This window comes from Pongo abelii, chromosome 8, assembly GCF_028885655.2.
Source record: "Pongo abelii isolate AG06213 chromosome 8, NHGRI_mPonAbe1-v2.0_pri, whole genome shotgun sequence".
NCBI classification, from domain to species: Eukaryota; Metazoa; Chordata; class Mammalia; order Primates; family Hominidae; genus Pongo; species Pongo abelii.
The window spans coordinates 104,599,991-104,621,740 of record NC_071993.2 but is presented as its reverse complement, the minus strand read 5'-3'; the positions used below and the strand labels follow the sequence as shown (position 1 = coordinate 104,621,740).

Sequence of the window (21,750 nt, the reverse complement as noted above, 5' to 3'; positions counted from 1 at the left end):
CTCCAAGTCCCAGATTCAAGCGATTCTCATGCCTCAGCCTCCCAAGTAGCTGGGATTACAGGTGTGTGCCACCACTCCTGGCTAATTTTTGTATTTTTAGTAGAGAGAGGGTTTTACCATGTTGGCCAGGCTGGTCTTGAACTCCTGACCTCAGGTGATCCTCCCACCTCGGCCTCCCAAAGTGTTGGGATTACAGGCATGAGCCACTGTGCCCGGGCCCTTTTGAATTTTTTTACTTTGTGAAATTATTCATATTCAAAACATAAACATTAAAATTGGTTTTCATTTTAATTAGCTGCTATTTTTATGTATAGGCTATATCTGGAATATTACACAAGATGTACTGTAATCCTGGCTGCCTCTGAGGAAGGAAACTGAATGGCCAGGAGATAGGGGTAGCAGGGAGTCTGAATTACTTTTCTCTGTTTACCCTATGTGCCTTCTGATTTTTGTACTAGATGCATGCATTGCTTATTCTAAAAAAAAAATTTATGAGCCATCAATATTATACTTGATTTAAGTCAAATTGCAGTGACATAATTGTAAACCACATATGCATCTATTGTCACACTTATCACATTGTCTTGTAATTATCCATTTGTATATCTAACTCCTCCCTTAAAACTAATGAGATTTGAGGAAGCAGAGAACATCTTATTTATATTAGCATCCACAGCACCTAACACAGTAGCTGGCATATGCTCATTAAATATTTATTAAGTGAATGAATGAATGAGTTACAAGCTTCTTTCAGAGACAGCAACAAGTGAGTTTTAGCATATAAAAGCAACAAGTGAGTTTTAGCATATAAATACCTAAAATCAAACTTACAAGAAAGGTATTTTCCTAAGCCTTGTAAAATTTATTACAAATAACTATTTTTTTCCCATGAACCTGAGAGGCAAAATAACTGCCTCTCATCTATCGCTCCATGCTACCATCTAGTATTAATAGAGTACCTAAAATGGATGTGCATGGTACTGTAGTAGGCACTCCCTGCCTTACAAATCAGAAAACTCAGGCATAGGAATGAAGGAAAAAGAGCTTTCCTAAGGCTACCTTGCCAGTGTCCACAGTGAAACTCCTGGCTCTCTCAAGCCATAAATCCCCTTTTGCCCCCATCATATTTATTTTCTATCATTCTTCCTAATAAACCACTTTTTCCCCATAACTAATGAAACTATCATAACCTGAAACCTCATAGGAGCAGAGAGCAGAGACAGCCAGTGAGTGAGAATTAGAGCCTTACCATTCAAGTTCCAATGCAATGTGAGCCCTGTTTCTATAATGACAGATGCTCTGATCAACTGGATAGAGTCCTGTCACAAGAGTTGGGGAGACAGGGAGGGGAGTCCTCTTACTATTCTCCAGCAGCTACATGTTAAGCTTCCAAAGTTCTGTCTCATCTCAGTCTCATGGAAGACAAGTATTTTTTTTTTTTTGAGACGGAGTCTTGCTCTGTCGCCCAGGATAGAGTGTGGTGGCACAATCTCAGCTCACTGCAACCTCTGCCTCCCAGGTTCAAGCGATTCTCCTGCCTCAGCCTCCCAAGTAGCTGGGATTACACGCACGCACCACCATGCTCAGCTAAGTTTTGTATTTTTAGTAGAGACAGGGTTTCACCATGTTGGCCAGGCTGGTCTCGAACTCCTGACCTCAGGTGATCCACCCACTTTGGCCTCCCAAAGTGCTGGGATTACAGGCGTGAGCCACTGAGCCCAGCCAAGACAAGTATTTTTGTTGTTGCTGACTTTCTGATGCAAAAGATCCTCAGGCCTCATGAAGGTTCTCTAACAGGGAAAGAGGAAGACCAGAGACAGGGAAGAAAGGGATTGTGGGGGTGACACTAACAATTAGAATAGCTTATAAAAATATCACAGGCTAACATATGGAGGGTTTACATTGTGCCTGGCACTCACTCGGCTATGTGCTTCATATAGGCTGTCTTGTGTAATATTGATGGCCACTCTACAAAGTAGGAACTATTTATATCCCTATTTTTACAGTAAAGAAATTGAGCCTAGGGAGGTTACATGACTTGCTGAAGTGTTATACAAATCAAAAACTGCAGAGCAAGAATTCAAACTCAAGTCCTCTGATTCTTGGGCACCACACTCCAGAAGCACCAACAGAGCAGGCAGGCATAGGCCAGGCACAGTCTGCTATTTGCCTAGTAAAGGAAGAAAACTACAGAGTGATGAGCAAGGAGAATTTAAAAGTTTCCAGAGTCTAAGAGGAGCCTAGTAGAAGCATTTCAGGTTAGGAGACTTAAGAACATTAATTATCATACAAGATGTTCAAAGCATGCTGTAAAACTATCTGCACAGAGAGGGAAAAGTAAGGCATAAAGAGAAGGAATGAGCTGTACAAAGCCAGGCAGTGAATTAGATGTGAAATGGGAACTAGAAGCCTGGTCAAACATTTTCTCGCTAGACCTGAAGTTGGGAGAACTTTGGTATTATTTCTCATGATTTGATATTCATTTACTGACTCAGCTGCTACTTCATGAATGCTTACTATAAATATAGTATTTTGCTAGGTGCTGAGAATGAGAGAGGAAATCTTGAGAAGTGGTCTCTGACTTCTATAACTTACAAACTAGTTGGCTAATTATTTGGAGTTTAGTAGCAAAGGAGCAGACATGGTTAAATATCCACAATAGTCACATTTTCCTCTCAAACGGAAGGGAAGTTTCCATCTGCTGATCAATCTCTTTGCTCATAGAGTCTGCTATCTAAACCTGTGAAGAAATCTTCAAGACTGGGTGTGGTGGCTCACACTTGTAATCCCAGCACTTTGGGGAGGCCAAGGCAGGAGGATAGCTTGAGCCCAGGAGTTCAAGACCAGCCTGGGCAAAACAGGGAGACCTTGTCTCTACAAAAAATTAAAAAAAAAAAAAATTAGCCAGGCATGGTGGCACATGCCCGTAGTTCCAACCTGAGAGGCTGAGGTGGGAGGACTGCTTGAGCCTGGGAAGTCAAGGCTGCAGTGAGCTGTGATTGTGCCACTGCACCCCAGCCTGGGCAACAGAGCAAGAACCTGTCTCTAAAAACAATAAAGAAAAGAAAACTTTAAGCAGAGGGATTTTAATCTAGAGGCATGCTCCCTGGGGGGTCAACAGATAGACTGCAACGTTTATGAACCATCACCCTAAAATTATATACAAAACAATAATTGCAAATATATGTACTTTTTCTGGAAAGGGGGTCTATAGGTTTCATCAGATTCTCAAAGAGATATTTAATAAATAACTAAATAAATTTAGTTTTAGTTATTTAGTAAATAACTAAATAAACTAGCATAGACCAGTTAAGACTAAGCACAGAGCCAGGATTGTTTAGATGACTCAGCAGCCTCAGGGCATCAGATGAGAGTTCCACCTAAGTTGTTACTAAACCCCAGGTAGCCATGTACTCAGTGAATGATGTGTCCGGACATGTTCATATGCTGACCAGTAGATTTCTTCCCCTCATAACCCTTGGTGAGTTTCATGGAATACCTTGTAGTGCAGGGGTTCTTAGCCTGGTGTCAGTAAACTCCCTGAAATTGTATGCAATCAATTCTGTATTCAAGCATATTGGTTGGGGTGGGGGTGGGGGGGACCTCAACTATGTCTATAACACATACAAGATGTGTATGAATCCATTCTGAGTGTGAGTCTGCCTGGATCTGGCACCCCTATTTTGATATGTTCAGACAAGTCCCAAAATTCCACAGCATAAAGATAAGTTAGAAAAATTCTATGTCAGTTCCCTGTAGGGTTCAGGCCAGACCATTGCTCTAACCCTCAGCCTGTCCTAAAGTTTTCCTTGTCAGACCCTGCAGAAGTGCTTAGCTGTCATCAGCCAGTCCTAGACTGTATTGAAATGCCAGGATAGCTCAGAAGTCTGAGAGTAAGCCACAAAGTCACTAGGTTTCTAACTAGCTTGGGGTTAGCTGGGATTCAAAGACCAAGGGAGCCATAAACATGCAGTAAAAGTGTGAATCTCCTAAAATTGTATGCAAAAATTGTGTGTATATCCTTCAAAAGACAACCTTCATCAGATGATCAAATCACGAGCCTAATCCTGCCATCCTCCCGAAAAAAGATCGAGAATCCAGACTTACAGTATAAATGATCCCACTGGACCCAAGGTCCCACTAACATGTAGCAGGGCTTAGGCCCCAGGAAAACTGTGGCCAGGCAGTAAGGCTTCCTGGAGATGGGTCACTGACCTTTGTACGGGGAACAATGTTGAGTTCCAGTTTTTGGTCCACCAGGCTGGCCCCTGCCTCTGAGAGATAGCCCTGGTTGAGGACAAGGCAGTCACGGCCAAAGCAGCAGGGACAGCACAGCTTCTGCAGCCACTTGGTCCACTTAGGATTAAGATGCCCATAGGGCTCTTCATTCTTGGGTTTGAAGACAGCAATGATCCTCTACAAAGACAAAAGAAAAAGATGTTAAATCCGAGTTGACTGAAATAGCCCACAGACCAAGTCAGCAGGAATCTAGAAAGAAATGAGAGGGCACAGGCAGACAATTCCTACTCACAGTTGGACTCAGGTTTATCCCAGTTGGTAAGGGGAAGACACCAGCTCGTGTGTGCAGCTAAGAGACCCACTGCTAGAAAGCACTGTGGCCAAAGAACATATTAAGTCTTCTCTTTCTTCCTTGCTCCTTTATCCCTCTTTTCCATCTCTTTTCCCTCATATAAGTACCTACCTCTAACTTTGTGCTTCAAACAAACAAGGTAAATGGATTGCTACATTTCTAGGAGCAAGATACAGAAGCAGGCCAGGTACAAGGCTCATGCCTGTAATCCCAGCACTTTGGGAGGCCAAGGCGGGCGGATCACTTGAGGCCAGGAGTTTGAGACCAGCCTGGCCAACATGGCGAAACCCTGTCTCTACTAAAAATACAAACAGTAGCTGGGCGCGGTGGTGCACGCCTGTAATTCCAGTTACTTGGGAGGCTGAGGCACGAGAATCACTTGAACCCATGGGGCGGAGGTTGCAGTGAGCCTAGATTGCCCACACCGCATTCCTCACCCTGGGCAACCAAGTGAGACCTTGTCTCACAAAAAAAAAAAAAAGGTACAGAAGCCAATTCAGTGGTAGATCTTTAGTCACTGGCAGCATCTAATGCCAATACAGTACTGCTTCCTGCTCTCCAGAAAGATACAATATCCTAATGCACATATCGAGGGCTCTAAAGTAATCTTTCCCCAAAAAAATGAGGAATTAACTTATCACAGGTCATATGTTCTCTTTTTTTGTATGCACCCCTGCCCTATTTATCCTACGGGATCTTTCTGTATGTGGTATGCCAGAAATTTAACACCATAACTCTAATTGCTGAAGTTACATTATGCACACTGTTGTTCTGCATCAATTACAGAAAGACTAAAAACTTTACCAACTGGAAGGAAGTAAAGAAGGTATTATGGGCCGGGCATGGTGGCTCACGCTTGTAATCCCAGCACTTTGGGAGGCCGAGGTGGGCGGATAACCTGAGGTCAGGAATTTAAGACCAGCCTGGCCAACATGGTGAAACCCTGTCTCTACTAAAAATACAAAAATTAGCTGGGCATGGTGGCATGCACCTGTAATCCCAGCTACCCGGCAAGCTGAGGCAGGAGAATCACTTGAACCCAGGAGGCGGAGGTTGCAGTGAGCTAATATCACGCCACTGCACTCCAGCCCGGGTGACAAGGTCAAGCCTCTGTCTCAAAAAAAAAAAAAAAAAATCTATTATGGAATGAGGTTAAGGAAATTCCTTCATCAATGATGAAGAGATTTCCTCTCGCAGCCTTATTATCCAAAGAGAAAAATCACAGCAGGAAAAAAACTCTGCTACTTGGTTAGAATGAAGCTCTCTTAAGTAATTCTGATAGGCAAGAAACCAGGACATGAGATGCCACACAGATTAAATCCATCTTCTATAGCAGACAGTAACTTAATCTTCTAAGGTCTTTGGAAATATGGGATGCCTAGAAATTACGGCCCTCCCTCCTGAATGTTTTCTTCAACAGGCCAGTCAGCCCTCTGAGGTTGTTTTACATTCATCTAATTCCCTCCAGTCCCCAAACTGGTAATTCAAGGGATAAAAGCAAATATGCTATCTGAGTGATTCATCCTCGTATCATATGACTCTCCTTGTCCCCCTCACCCCACAGCCTACTCAAGCTAGTCTGGGTCATAAGACATTTTCCTGTGGGTGTCACTTCCTGAATGGCAGGTCACAGCAGACAGCATACACCCATCTGCTTTCACCAACTCAGTACTCATATTAGGAATTGGCTAGGTCCATGTCGCTAACAAATAACTGGTCGATCTTGAAGCCAGCTCCTTTAAAAATGCCTTCCAAGGATTTGAGAGGACAAGAAAAATACAGAACTCCTCCTTCTCCCTCCAAAAAGAATCAATTTATTCTTAAAGACAAACTAACTTATTTACTGGCAAAGCAAAATGCATATATTCACATCATAAGTCTTCAGAATTACTTTCTTATCCAAAGCAACTAGCTAGAGGCCTCAGCAGTCTTCTCTGTCTCTGCTCCCCTGGAACCCCAGCCTCTGAATAACAAAGCAGCAGTAGCAACAGGCTCACAACTCAGAGAATGACTGACGAGTTCACTGTAACCCTCTGGAACCTGGACAGGGAAACCAAAAGGCAACTTGAAGCATGTCCCAGAATGCAACAGTCAGTTCAACTGAGGCACATTATGGAGTTCAGTAAGCTGGTCCCCAATGAAAGGGAGGCCAAGACACTCCTACTACTACTGAGGGCTGAAAAATACCAGGGCTGAGGCCAACTAGTAAATACTTCTACTTAAAGACAGAAAAGGTTGAGCATGGTGGCTCATGCCTATAAGCCCAGCACTTTCAGAGGATGAGGCAGGATTGCCTGAGGCCTGGAGTTTGAGACCAGGTTGGGCAATACCATAAGACTCTGTCACTAATTTTTAAAAATTAGCCGGGAATCATGCCTGCAATCCCAGCACTTTGGGAGGCCAAGGCGGGCGGATCACCTGAGGTCAGGAGTTCGAGACCAGCCTGACCAACATGAAGAAACCCCATCTCTACTAAAAATACAAAATTAGCCAGGCATGGTGGCACATGCCTGTAGTCCCAGCTACTCGGGAGGCGAGGCAGGAGAATCGCTTGAACCCGGGAGGTGGAGGTCGCAGTGAGCCGAGATCATGCCATTGCACTCCAGCCTGGTCAATGAGCGAAATACCATCTCAAAAAAAAAAAAAAAAAAAAAATTAGCTAAGTGTGGTGGTATGCACCTGTAGTCCCAGCTACTCGGCAGGAAGAATCCCTTGTGCCTAGAAGATCAAGGCTGCAGTGAGCTAGGAGCATGCCACTGCACTGTAGCCTGGGTGACAGAGCAAGACCCCATCTCTAAAAAAGAAAAATTAAAAAACAACAATAACAAAAAAGAAAGCAGAACTTGAAGGCCAAGATTGCAGTCAAGTGTCATTTAAAGACTGACCTCTCAAACATCTCGATTTCCTTCTACCATAAGGAGAATAAGAAGCATTTCAATGACTCCAAAAGCATGAGTAATTATGGTTATGTCAATAGTACAGGGGTTTCATTAAAGAATACTGCCTGGACTAGATCAATGAGGGAATGTTAGAGTATGAAGAACGGAGAAACAAAAGGGCATTCAGACAGAAGGGCAAACAAGTGCCTTTCAGGACTAAGTGTAGGCCTCAGTTCAATTCAATTATGTTAGCATTTGCTCAGGACCTAGCCTGTGGAGAACGATGTGCAAGCATTCTGCAGGCATTTGGTGGCTTTCCTAGACAGAGAGGTAAAACAGCCTCTGGCCTAATTTCCAGTGTTCACTTCATAAAATCAACTATGCTACTGAATAATCAAGAATACTCTCCTCATTCATGGAGAACAAACTCTAAAACCACTCAAATTGGAAAGACACCCACCAGTATTTAGCTGGAAAAGAAAATGACTACTGCCTAATTTTTCCTCACCATCCACTCTCTTCTTTAATAGATTTTTGTGGTTTTTTTTTCTCTTCTTTAATAGATTTTCAATTCCTTTATTATATCTAGGAGAGAGCTTCAGTTTGATGCCAATATTATAAAAACAACTTTTCTTAACACCCATTTACTAATCTCTCCTTTTAACAAAGGCGGGGTGAGGTACAGATAGTTTAAGCAGTAGCAGTCCATGAAGTTGGGAATAAAATCACACAAGAAAGCAGGAGGCCATGAACTAGCTGGTGTCAGAACCCACAACCAATTACTGGAAACTGAGCCCAGTGCAGTGGCTCACACTTATAATCCCAGCACTTGGGGGGCCAAGGCAGGTGGATCATTTCAGGTCAGGAGTTCAAGACCAGCCTGGCCAACATGGTGAAACCCCGTCTCTACAAAAAAAAAAAAAAATAGAAAAAATTAGCTGGGCATGGTGGCATGCACCTGTAGTACCAGCTACTCAGGAGGCTGAGGTGGGAGAATCGCTTGAACCCAGGAAGTGGAAGTTGCAATGAGCCAAGATCACACTACTGCACTCCAGCCTGGGCAACAGAGTTAGACCCCCTCTCAAAACAAACAAACAACAACAACAAATTACTGGAACCTGGAACCCAGGGGGGTTCCTATATCTAATCAGCAGTGACAAGGAGGGTGTCATGCTATGCTAAAAGAGGTCCTTTCTCCAAGAACCTAAAATGTAAGACAGTTCAAGCATATCATTCATATCGCACAGTGAAATATACAGAAATGACCTTTTATAAAAGTCTTCTTTTAAAGTTTGGTAAACATAAAGTGAATAGTTCTCAAACTTTTTGGTCTCAAAAAGTTTAAACTCTTAAAAATTAGGCTGGGTGCAGTGGCTCATGCCTGTAATCCCAGTACTTTGGGAGGCCAAGGCAGGCGGATCACCTGAGATCAGGAGTTTGAGATCAGCCTGGCCAACATGGTGAAATCCCGTCTCTACTAAAAATACAAAAATTAGCCGGGCATGGTGGTGGGCGTGCCTGTAATTCCAGCTACTCGGGAGGCTGAAGCAGGAGAATTGCTTGAACCCAGGAGGCAGAGGTTGCAGTGAGTCGAGATCATGCCACTGCACTCTAGCCTGAGCGAGTGAGACTCCATCTCAAAAAAAAAAAAAAAAAATCATTAAGGACTCCAAAAAGCATTTGTTAATGTGGGTAAAGGCTATATCTCATATCTTAGTATTCAATCTGTTTCAATATCACACATCATGTAGTCTCTGGAAATCTCCACTCTCCACTCATAAATAAATGAGAATGAAAAAGGCAAATAAAGTCTTAGAATTACGATGAAAATAATTTTGACCTGTGGACCCCAAAAGGAACTCCCAGAGGTCAAGATCCCTGGGCCACACTCTAAGAACTGCTGTATTCTATGGTATAGGTTGGAGGAAAACAGCAGTCTTTCATTTAGCTATTTAGGTAGAGAAGCCTTATTTACAAGTTTATTCTTACAAAAGGAAGGGAAGGGCTTGTCCAAATATATAAAACCATCCAGGCACGGTGGCTCACACCTGTAATCCCAACACTGGGAGGCCAAGGCTGCAATGAGCCAAGGTTGTGCCACTGCACTCCAGCCTGGGCGACAGGGTGAGAAACTGTCTCAAAAATATATATATAATAAAATAATTTTACTAAAACGTTAAGAGGCAGTCAAGTTTGTCATACATGTAGGTCTCGAGATTTTAAGCATCATCTACCAACTCTTTTTTTTTTTTTTGAGATGGAGTCTTGCTGTCTTGCCCAAGCTGGAGTGTAGTGGCACGATCTTGGCTCACTGCAAGCTCCGCCTCCCGGGCTCATGCCATTCTCCTACCTCAGCCTCCCAAGTAGCTGGGACTACAGGCGCCCGCCACCACACCTGGCTAATTTTCTGTATTTTTAGTAGAGACGGGGTTTCACCGTGTTAGCCAGGACGGTCGCAATCTCCTGACCTTGTGATCCGCCCGCCTCGGCCTCCCAAAGTGCTGGGATTACAGACGTGAGCCACTGCGCCCCATCTACCAACTCTTATAGCCTTATTCGATGCCATGTACCCCAAGAACCCTAATTCACCAGTTAGTAGGAATGTTTTTAAAAATCTGATTGAGCTGCCCCCACTAAGTGCCAGGAACTACATCGGGGCTTTCATGTGTGATATGTCATTTAATCCTCTTAACCTAGTGAGTCACATGCTGTCCTATGATTCTTGGCAATGTGAAAATCTAGTATTACTTCATGCAAAAGAGAAAAAGCTCAAAAAATCCTTTTGCAGTTGAGTGAGCATGAGACCTGAAGCACAAGGAGGTAAGTGAGGGGGGTAATGTGTATACTCTCCCCATGACTTCTAGCATTTTCCATCTGTTCCTGGACCCCACTGAGACAGAAACCATCCAAAATTGAGAAATGGGACCAGGGCTGTTATCTTCAAGAATCTTCCAGACTGTCTAAAATCCAAAAGTGGCTGTCGCAGAAAGTGCTCGTTCTCCCAATCTCTGTTCCCCCTTGTTCCCTAGACACAAGACCATGATTTTTACCTGGGCAAAAAAAGAAAAAAGACTATAGTTCCCAGCCACTACTACAGCTAAGTTTTAGACAATGGGATGTAAGTAGAAGAGTCTCCTACAACTTCTACAAAGTGCCTTAAAGGACGGGGGCATATTCGCCCTCTCCCTTTCCTTCTTCCAAATGGCTGAAAAGCAGACAAGATGTTTGCAGCTTGAGCAGCCATCTTGGACCATGGAGTAGAAGCCACATTCTAAAGATGGCTGATGAGCTGGCAGGAAGAACCCTATGTCTCCAATAAAGTGAAATGTCATGCCAGCCCTGAGCATGCCTGAGCAGCTAGCCTATAGACTTCTTTTACATGAGGCGTAAATGAACCTTTTTTCAAGTCATCATTATTTTAAAATATCTGTCACATATAGTCAAATTCAATACTAACCAATATAGTAGCTGAGAAGATAATTTAGAAATTCTTTTTTTTTTGTTTTGTTTTTGAAACGGAGTCTCACTCTGTCGCCTAGGCTGGAGTGCAGTGGTGCAATCTCGGCTCACTGCAACCTCCACCTCCCAGGCTCAAGCGATTCTCCTGCTTCAGCCTCCCAAGTGGCTGGGATTACAAGTGCCTGCCACAGTGCTCGGCTAATTTTTGTATTTTTGGTAGAGACGGGGTTTCACCATGTTGACCAGGCTGGTCTCGAACAACTCTTGACCTCCAGTGATGCGCCTGCCCTTGGCCTCCCAAAGTGCTGGGAGTACAGGCATGAGCCATCGCGCCTGGCCAGAATCTGGAAATTCTGATGACTGACTCTGAGGGAGCAAAGGATAGTGGTGAGAACATGAACTCCACAGCCAACCCACCTGGGCCCAATCCTGCCTCTACCACTTACTAGGTGTGAGACCTTGGAAAAATTAGTTATACCATGGGCTTGTGTTGTCACCTGCAGGGATAATAACAGTACCTACCTCCAAGGATGGTTATAAAGATTAAGTGAGTTATTATTTGTAAAGCACTTAAAGGAATATAGTAAATGCTATGTAAGTATTTGTTTAATAAAGTACATACATTTGGAGGAGAGCCAAAGATGACGATTCCAACTACAGTAAGTCTGTGGGCCAGTCTAACCCACCACAAGCATTTAGAAATTGCCCTTTGTTCTAAATCACATTTTCTTCAACTGGAAGCAGTATGAGTACATCAAAAAGTTTTGTCAGGGCATCTGTGTTTTGACATCCCCTATGAGAAATGATAGTGGCCGGGAAATTTTAGAGACTGGAATCCCTAAATCACCAAGTAACATACCTATGGTCTGTCCTTCTCTGTGGCCTGTGTACTGAGATGGCAGTACTTTACCTGCCAGGTAGAATTAAGAGATCGTATTACTTCCATCTGTCAAAGCACCAGCTCACTTCTCAGCTGACCTAACCCACTTCCAATGCAGCTCTAACAGTGTCATGAAAGAAAAACAAAAATATTCCTCCTTCTCCTGTACCTATCAAAGATAATCTTAGCCCCTTCTTACATTTGCCAACAAACTAAAAATACCCTCTGCCCGCACAAAAAGGACAGGTATAGTGGGTCACACCTGTAATCCCAGCACTTTGGGAGGCTGAGGTAAGAGGACGATTGCTTGAAGCCACGAGTCTGAGACCAACCAGGGCAACGTGGCGAGACTCTTGTCTCTACGAAAAATAATTTTTAGCTGGGTATGGTGGCGCGTGCCTGTAGTCTCAGCTACTTGGAAGCTGAGTGGGAGGACCTTGAGCCCGGGATATCAAGGCTGCAGTGAGCAGTGAGATTGCACCACTGCACTCCAGCCTGGGTGTCAGAGTGAGACCTTCTCTGAAAGAAAGAAAGACAAGAAAGACAAGAAAGAGAGAGAGAGAGAGAGGGAGAGGGAGAGGGAGAGGGAGAGAGGGAGAGAGGGAGAGGGAGAAAGAGAGAGAGAGAGAAAGAGAGAGAGAGACAGAAAGAAAGAAAGAAAGAAAGAAAGAAAGAAAGAAAGAAAGAAAGAAAAAGAGAAAGAAAAAGAAAGCAAGCAAGCAAGCATCTGGCTGACATTTAAACCTCAGGGCACTCACATTTCTTTGCTTCTAGAAATGATGGTTCCCACTTGAGCTTGCAAGCTCTTTTATTTAAGAAACTTGGAAGCCGGGTGCGGTGGCACGCCTGTAATCCCAGAGCTTTGGGAGGCCAAGATGGGCAGATCACAAGGTCAAGAGATCGAGACCATCCTGGCCAACATGGTGAAACCTCGTCTCTACTAAAAATACAAAAATTAGCTGGGTGTGGTGGTGCACACCTGTAGTCCCAGCCACTCAGGAGGCTGAGGCAGGAGAATTGCTTGAACCCGGGAGGCGGAGGCTGCAGTGAGCTGAGATCACGCCACTGCACTCCAGCCTGGCGACAAAGCAAGACTCTGTCTCAAAAAAAAGAAAAAGAAACTTCGAAAGACTTATTACTCACAAAGCTTTCCCCAACTCAGTTTATGTAAACTGAGAAACTGAGTTCATGGCAGAACTGTTCTCTAATTATTGATAAATTCAGGGACAACTCAAACTCTGAGTGAATAACTAGATCATTCAATGAGCCGAACCAAGAGCTACAAGTAACAGCCCATCCTGGCCACTCAGGACTCCTATTAAAACAGCATCCTGGCCATCTAAAGAGTTCATACAGGAGAGATGTCAGGGAAAATCTGAGGAAACTTTGACACCCATAATTTAAATAACATACATCTTTCCAATGACCGATTCCAGCACACCTGAAAATTTCCCTGAAACTTCCCTGAAAACAGGGAAGACTTCGTATTTCTTAAATTCTGCAGTTCTCAAAAGGATAAAGGTCACTTCTCAGATGCCCTGGTCACTCCATGTCCCATCCTATCACCATCCCCTTTTATTTACAGGCAGGGGACAAAATAAAGGTCGGCAAACACTCTGCCTTAGTTGAAAAGCAGGCTGTTGATAGCCCTGGGAGAGAAATGAAAGAAAAAGTAGCTGATGGCCCCATGTTTGTAAAACTCCAAGTTCTATCTAAACTTTGGAGCCGTCAAAAAGTATTTGAACCCTTTCCCAGAAGTGAGCAATAACCAGGGCAGATGAAACCGGTGAGTCCGCCCATTCTTTCTTCGACGTCTGTTAATAAGAGCTGGGACGGTGGCAGGGGACATCCCCCACAACATAGAAGGCTGGAACTGAATTCTCAGATCCCCTGATAGGTCACCCATCCTCCTCCGTGAACAGCGACACACTGGTTCGGTCGGTCCAAAAAGAGAGAACAGGCCTAAAGCCCCAAATCTGTAAGTCGGCGGCCGAATAGCAGTCCCAGTAGTGTGAAGCTAAGTACCCTACTAGAAAGCAGTCTCTGTCTGGCGGCGGATTGTCCCACCACACCGCTGAGCCCCCGGCCCGTATCTGGTCAATTTCCTCTTTTCATTTTCCGCTCACTCCTCCCCCACCAAGTAGGTTCTGATTTATTTCTCCATTCCGCAGAGCGTCCCCAGCTCCAGTCCTCAGTGGCATCCCTACATCCTGCCAGGGGCTGGTACTGCGAAGTTTCTCCCTTCTCCCTCTGGCTGTGCGAAGCCCCCAACTCCCCAGGAGCGCCGCCGGCTCCCAGCCCGCGGCAGCGGTCCCCACCCCCGCACTCACCCCCTGAGGGTCCTTGACGAAGTAGCTTCCGCTGGAGCCCTGGTAGATGCGCTCGGGAAAGATGCAGCGCTCGATGGCCAGCTCGGCCTGCCGCACCACTGCCTCGAACTCGGGATCCTCCGGGAACTCGTTCCGCTCGCGGTGGGCCTGAGCGGCGTGGGCTGCCGCTGCGGCCTGAGCGGCCAGAGCCTGGGCCTGCGCCGCCACGGTTTGGGTCTGGCCCTGGGCCGCCGCGCCCCGGGCCCGATCCAGCAGTGGCTGCCGCTCCCGGTCGTGGCCCGGCGAGCCCGGCGGAGAGGGGCCCGAGCCGGCCGCCGCCGCCACTCGGACCGCGCCCCCGGGCACCTGCGGAAAGTGAGCGCCCGAGCCCGATGGGAAGGTGTAGTCCGGGGGTTGGGCCCGCTCGGGGGACACTAGTGGGCTCGTCTCGTCCATCCCTCAGACAGCCGGCTCCGGGACCCGGCGCGCTCCACACCACTGCGCTCGCGGCCGCGACCAATCCGTGACATCCCCCAGGCCCCGGCCGGCCAACCAGGTCGCGACGCCTCCTTGGCCCCGCCCCTAACCTGCCCTGTTTACTTGGCTACGGATAAGCACGGCCCCTCGCGCGCGAACAGTAGCCAATCAGAACCTGCTCCTACGCAATCTCTGCCTCCGCATTTTTCTCCCAGTCACCTTCTGTGAAGACTGCGCATGCTCCAGGACCCAACCTTGGGTCAGACACGCCCTCTGCCCCTACTATCCCAGCGCCGCGCTTAGCTTCCAATTGGCTTACTGGACTTGGGCGCTTTCAAAACAGCAACTATCCTGTCAGTCACTCATTGAGTGCCTACTCTGAACCGGCTGTGAGATTGGAGGAATCTCATCTGTGTATCCTCATTCATTCAGTCAGGCACTCATTCATTAATTGAGCACGTACTATGTTCTAAGTGCTAGGGAGACAGCAGTGAAGCAAAGAAACAAAGCTGCTGCTCTACCTCGATGAAAGGTTTTTTTTTGGGAGGGGGGTTTGTTTTTTGGGTTTTTTTTTTTTTTTTTTTTTTGGAGACAGAGTGATCTGTCTCCAAAAAAAAAAAAAAACGACAGAGGTCAGGTGATCTGCCCACCTCGACCTCCCAAAGTGCTGGGATTACAGGTGTGAGCCACTGCGCTTGGCCTGCAAGTAGGTTTTTAAAGGAAAAGAGGCAGTTCCTAACTTGTTTACCAAGAATTTACATTAAAATAACAAGTTATAGATTGGCTATACGTTGTACTTTGTATCCCAAATTCGTATCTCAGTTGACCTAACATACTTCCAATGTAGATGTAACAGTGTCATGTTACACTTCAAGTTCACAGGAACTTGAAGGTAATGGGTGAAGTAGCCAGTCAGGATAAAATGTCTTAACAATTGCCTCCAGGTTTTCCTAGGAACCCCTGAAGATTTCTTTTTAAATTATTATTATTATTTTTTTAGAGTTAGGTTATCTCTATGTTGCCCAGGCTGGTCTTGAACTCCTGGCCTCAGGCGATCCTCCTGCCTGAGTCTCCCAGAGTGCTGGGGGATTACAGGTGTGAACCACCCACAGTGCGGCCAAAAAATAAAAAATTTTTAAAAGAAAAAAACCCACCGGGCACAGTGGCTCACGCCTGTAATCCCAGCACTTTGGGAGGCTGAGGCAGTCGGATCGCCTGAGGTCGGGAGTTCAAGACCAGCCTGACCAACATGAAGAAACCCTGTCTCTACTAAAAATACAAAATTAGCCAGGCATGGTGGCACATGCCTATAATCTCAGCTACTCGGGAGGCTGAGGCAGGAGAATCGCTTGAACCGGGGAGGCAGAGGTTGCAGTGAGAAACTCTGTCAAGAAGGAAAGAAAGAAAGAGAGAAAGAGAGAAAGAAAGAGAGAGAAAGAGAAAGAAAGGGAGCGGGAGAGGGAGAGGGGGAGGAAGAAAGAAAGAAAAGAAAGGAAAGGAAAGAAAGAAAGAAAGAAACCATTGCCCCAGAGTGTGGGTGTGGAAGGCATGACTGAAGTCCCATACCCATGTCTTTGAGCCAATAAACTGTGTATACATCACACAGAGCTCAGACTGCTCTAAGCTATCTTTCCTTCTCAACCTTATATGTGTTCAAGGCCAGCCTGGGCAACATAGCAAGACTCCATCTATTTTTAAAAAATTAAATTTTTTAAGGAGTTCCTAGGAAAACCCAGGGGCAATTGTTAAGACATTTTGTTCCTGACTCGCTGCCTCACCCATTATCTTCAAGTTCCTGTGAAGATACAAACTTGTGATACAAAGAATAATGCATAGCCAATTAATATCTTACACTGTGCCTGGCTCAGCTGCTCAATGCTTATTTGTTAATTGAAGAAAAATATAGTCCCGTGAGCCTAAGAAGTTCTTACCACGAGGTAAGAGTCCATCACTTTTATTCACACTGTAAAATCTCAGTGTCTAGACACAGTAGGTGCTCAGTACATTATTATTTGTGAGAAAGGGAAGGAAGATAGAGTCCTTGCCCTCAAGCTGAAGGCATGTGGCTTTCTGAGGCAGTAGGAGAAAAAAAAGCAAAATGAGCTCAAAACTCCGTAATAGTTCACCAATTAACTGAGGCAGGCTGCAGGCTCAGCAAAGGCTTTATTTTTTTTTTCTTATTTTTTTTTTCAACCAGAATGCTCAAGTATCAAGCAAAGGCTTTAAGTGGGTCATGTGCTATGAGCTGACTCTTAAAGAAAGAATAATTAGATTGCTGGAAAAAAAGGAGACAGGAAAAAAATGTTACACCAAGCAGGAGTTACCTGAGTAAAAGAGGAAGGCTAGGGCATATAGGGAACAGAGAGCAACCTTCTTGATTCGAGGGGAAGCAGAGTTAAACTGGGTTACCAAGAGCCTGGACAGTAGAACAGAAGGAGACCAGCCTGGGCAACATGGTGAAAACCCGTCTCTACTAAAAATACAAAAATTAGCCAGGCTTGGTGGCACATGCCTGTAATCCCAGCTACTCGGGAGGCTGAGGCAGGAGAATTGCTTGAACCTGGGAGGAGGAGGTTGCAGTGAGCAGAGATTGTGCCACTGCACTCCAGCCTGGGCAACAAGAGCGAAACTCCATCTGAAAAAATAATAATAATAATAAATCCATGGAATACTGTTTCAGTTAAAATTTATACAAACAAGCCTGGCACGATGGCTCACGCCTGTAATCCTAGCACTCTGGGAGGCTGAGGCAGGTGGATCACCTGAGGTCAGGAGTTCAAGACCAGCCTGGCCAACATGGCGAAACCCTGTCTCTACTAAAAATAGAAAAAAAAAAAATTAGCTGGGCATGGTGGCACACGCCTATGATCCCAGCTACTTGGGAGGCTGAGGCAGGAGACTCACTTGAACCTGGGAGGTGGAGGTTGCAGTGAGCTGAGATCGCACCCCTGCACTCCAGCCTGGGCAACAGAACAAGAATCTCTCTCAAAAAAAAAAATGTATGCAAACACTACCTTCAGAAGTGTAGAATGTACGTCCAGTCTCGGTGGCTCACACCTGTAATCCTAGGGGAGACCAAGGCAGGTGGATCACAAGGTCAGGAGTTCGAGACCAGCCTGGCCAACATGGTGAAACCCCGTCTGTACTACAAGAAATTAGCCGGGCATGGTGGCAGGTGCCTGTAATCCCAGCTACTCCGGAGGCTGGGGCAAGAGAATCACTTGAATCTGGGAGGTGGAGGTTGCAGTGAGCCGAGATCACGCCATTGCACTCCAGCCCAGGCAACAGGGCCAGACTCCGTTTCAAAAAAAAGTGTAAAATGTAATGGTTGGAAGCATGGGCTTGGAAATCAGAGACATTTGAGTTTGAATCCAGTCTCCATGATGATCAGTTGTTTTAGACAAGTTACATACCTCTCTAAGCCTCAGTTCCTTAATCTATAAAATGGGAATAATCATCCCCATGATTACTGAATCAAGAATCAATATAATGTTATGTAAAGCACTTAGCATATAAAGCATGACTCTCTAATAGGAAAAATAAAAATAAAGCACTTAGCATAATGTTTTGTACATAAAGAGCACTCAACATATGGTAGCTTTTTGAAAAAAAATCACTGCTGATGTTATTGTTGAAGTTGTTTTTGTTTTTATGCTTAAAGTCACCAGCAGACTAGAGGTATGGGTTTTCACGAATCATGGCCGGTCACATAGTCACCAATATTTCATAATCATTCTTTCTTGAATCAAATTATTGCCACTGCTAACTAGAAATACCAAATTGAAAGCACTGTTGTTTAATTACATGTATGGGAATGTCTTAAACATTTTTGGCCAAATAAACCATGCTAAACAAAAGTCATACAGATGGTTAAATTGCCCCTTTCAGTTATAATACATGCACTTCCTTTTCCTATCTAGACCTCAATAATCAACCGATGCCTGGCTCTTGTGGCCCAGGGTCTGTAGCCACATAGATAATCTTTTGGTATCATTCATCTCATTTAGCCCATAAGCTTCAAATTATGGTAAAGGAAAGGTCCCAGATTTAGAGTTCTCCCTGGAATTCTGAGTTTTTTCTCCACAGAAACCCCTCAGAGTCTTTTATTTTATCTAAAAAAAATTTTTGGCTGGGCACAGTGGCTCACGCCTGTAATCCCAGCACTTTGGGAGGCCGAAGTGGGCGGATCACGAGGTCAGGAGTTCGAGACCAGCCTGGCCAACATGGTGAAACCCCCTCTCTACTAAAAATACAAAAATTAGCCAGCTCTCTCACTCAGGCTGGAGTGCAGTTGTGTAATCTCAGCTCACCGCAACCTCCGCCTCCCGAGTTCAAGCGATTCTCCTGCCTCAGCCTCCCGAGTAGCGGACCACCACATCCAGCTAATTTTTGTATTTTTCAGTAGAGACGGGGTTTCACCATGTTGGCCAGCATGGTCTCGATCTGTTGACCTCATGATCCACCCACCTCAGCCTCCCAAAGTGCTGGGATTACAGGCATGAGCCACCACACCCGGCCTAGACATTGTATTAAATGCATTACATGGATTAACTCATGGAACCAGCTTTACAGTATCCTGTGATGTTGGAAACCAAGACCCAGGGAGGTAAAGGTAATGTGCCCATGGTCATTCAGCTGGTAAATGGCAGAGCCAGATCCAAATCCAGGCAGACTGTTTCCATGCTCTTAACACTATGTTGATTCTTATTAAACATCCCTATGAAATATGTCTCATATTTACCCCCTTTCTTTCATCTCCACTGATGCCACAGGAAACTTTCAGGATGTGTTAGTTGCATTATTACAACAACTTCTGAGTTTGTTACTTTGCTTCCAATCTCTCACTGGTCATCTCTGAGTGTCACTGCCAGATTAATTTTCATAAAATACTGCTTGTAGTATGTCATTCCCCTGGCCAAGAAACTACATTTTATTTATTTATTTATTTATGTTTTGAGACAGGGTCTCTGTTAACCAGGCTCAAGCAATTCTCTTGCCTTAACCTCCCAAGTGCTAGGACCACAGGCACTTGTCACCACACTCAGCTAATTATAAAGGCAATAAGAGTAGCAATCATGGCTTTTCAAGCCTGACAGAACCTAGCATCATGCTGTACTCACATTGTTTAAGAAATAAACATATGGATACACGGATTGATGTGCATGGTATTTGGGAAGATTTGCTCCAATCTTGGCACTATATTTTATTTATTTATTTATCTAGTGAACCAGAAATAAAATTCGAAGCCCCCCAACCAAATGAATGGGCTCCTCTTCTGGGCCAAGGGCATTCCTAAATTAACCTGAAAAACTAGTTGAGGCCATGATGAGAAGTGGGAGTCAGACATGCCTCATTGTTTTCTCCTGCTTTTGGAATTCAGGACCAGCATTTAACATTAAAGCAGAGATCTTAAGGTTGACACAACAGACTCTTCGTAGCGATGATACCAACATTGATAGATAGCAGGCCCCATCTGTCATGATAGCAGGCAAAGGTGTCTTTTGTGGTGAAAATCTACATTCTGTAGAAAGTCCCCTTCCCTTTCCAGGTCTTTTTCCTGATCCAGGGGAGAACTAACTAAGAGTCTGATACCTTTTTAAATCTGATAATAAACACTGGCCAGGCATGGTGGCTGACACGTGTAATCCTAGCACTTTGGGAGGCAGAGATGGGAGGATCACTTGAGCCCAGGAGTTCAATATCAGCCTGGGCAACATGACGAAACACCATCTCTACAAAAAATACAAAAATAAGCCAGGCATAGTGGAATGAACCAGTAGTCTCACCTACTTAGGAGGCTGAGGTGGGAGGATCACTTGAGCCTGGGAGGTCAAGGCTGCAGTAAGCCATGATCCAGCTACTGCACTCCAGACTGGGTGACAGAGGGAGACCCTGTCTCAAAACAAAACAAAAAATAAAGAAACATTTACAATCTATGCTCTCTGGAGCCTGCTACCTGTAGCCATAATAAAAACCTTGATTTCCACAATTCCTTGTGTGTGTGTGTGTGTGTGTGTGTGCATATCTTAGTAACAATTCCTTAACTTAACCCAGACATTCCCTTCTGTGGGTTCCAGGTCTTCAAACTCTTTCAACCAGTTGTCAATCAGGACATCTTTGAATCCACCTACATCCTGGAACTTGCCACCCCCACCCCCACTTTCGGGACCAAGCCAATGTACATTTCACATGTATTGATTGATGTCTTATGTCTCTCTAAAATGTATAAAATCAAGCGGTGTCCCGACTATTTTGGACACACATTCTTAGGACCTTCTAAACCTGTGTCATGGGCATGTCCTTAACATTGGCAAAATAAACTTCTAAATGGATTGAGACCTGTCTCAGATACTTTTTGGTTTGCAATTTATTTATTTGAGACAGGGTCTTGCTAGGTCGCCCAGGCTGGGGTACAGTGGCAGAATCATGGCTTACTGCAGCCTCAACCTCCTGGGCTCAAGGGATCCTCCCACCTCAGCCTCCTGAGTAGCTGTGACTACAGGCACCCACCACTAGGCTGGGTAATTCTTTTCTTCTGTAGATACGGAGTCTCCCTGCGTTGCCCAGGCTGATCTAGAACTCCTGGGCTCAAGCCTCGGCCTCCCGAAGTGCTGGGATTGCAGATGTGAGCCACTGTGCCTGGCCAGGTACTATATTTTAAACAAAAAGGATCTAGGTAATGACAAGGACAGCACAAATTCCTATAATGAATGCAAAAGTGTCTTGATATCACAATGTCTAGCACAGAGTTATTGGAAGCTATCCTGCCCAGCGCGTTACAATTTACAAAGCTGCTTCTCTGAAGCTGGATTTAGGATCTGCCTTGAACTCCGCGGCAGGGCCCTTGACATCAGTGGGGACTGGAGCAAGATCAGAGCCGCTCGCGTTGATGGTCACTGTTGCTTCGGGCGCAGGTTTGGTTTTCTTTGGGGTTGCCATTTCAACTAGACGGCCTCTGGGTAGGCCAGATCTGGATCCTCTGTCTTTATCTGCGTTGCAGAGGTGGGACCACCCCTCTTTCACATAGTCAGCTCCGGTTCGCAAACACTCGGCCCCGCACAAAGATGGCGTGGAGGCGGGCTGGGCCAATGCGGAGTGGCGTTGCTCCCGGTTGCCTAGGTAACAGCCAATGGGCAGCGGGAATTGTACCCCGTG

General features: G+C 45.2%; 1 protein-coding gene across 1 annotated transcript in view; it reads right to left on the bottom strand.

The window, feature by feature from the left end:
• The window catches only part of PI4K2A (phosphatidylinositol 4-kinase type 2 alpha), a 35,038-nt gene extending 20,391 nt beyond the window's left edge, over positions 1 to 14,647 (bottom strand). The window contains exons 1-2 of the mRNA XM_002821054.5: positions 14,140 to 14,647; positions 4,216 to 4,416 (exon numbers count right to left, since the gene is read on the bottom strand). Of these exons, the coding sequence (XP_002821100.1) occupies positions 4,216 to 4,416; positions 14,140 to 14,574 (636 nt within the window). The 5' untranslated portion in view covers positions 14,575 to 14,647. The remainder of the gene's footprint in view (positions 1 to 4,215; positions 4,417 to 14,139) is intronic.
• Positions 14,648 to 21,750: the final 7,103 nt, after the last annotated feature.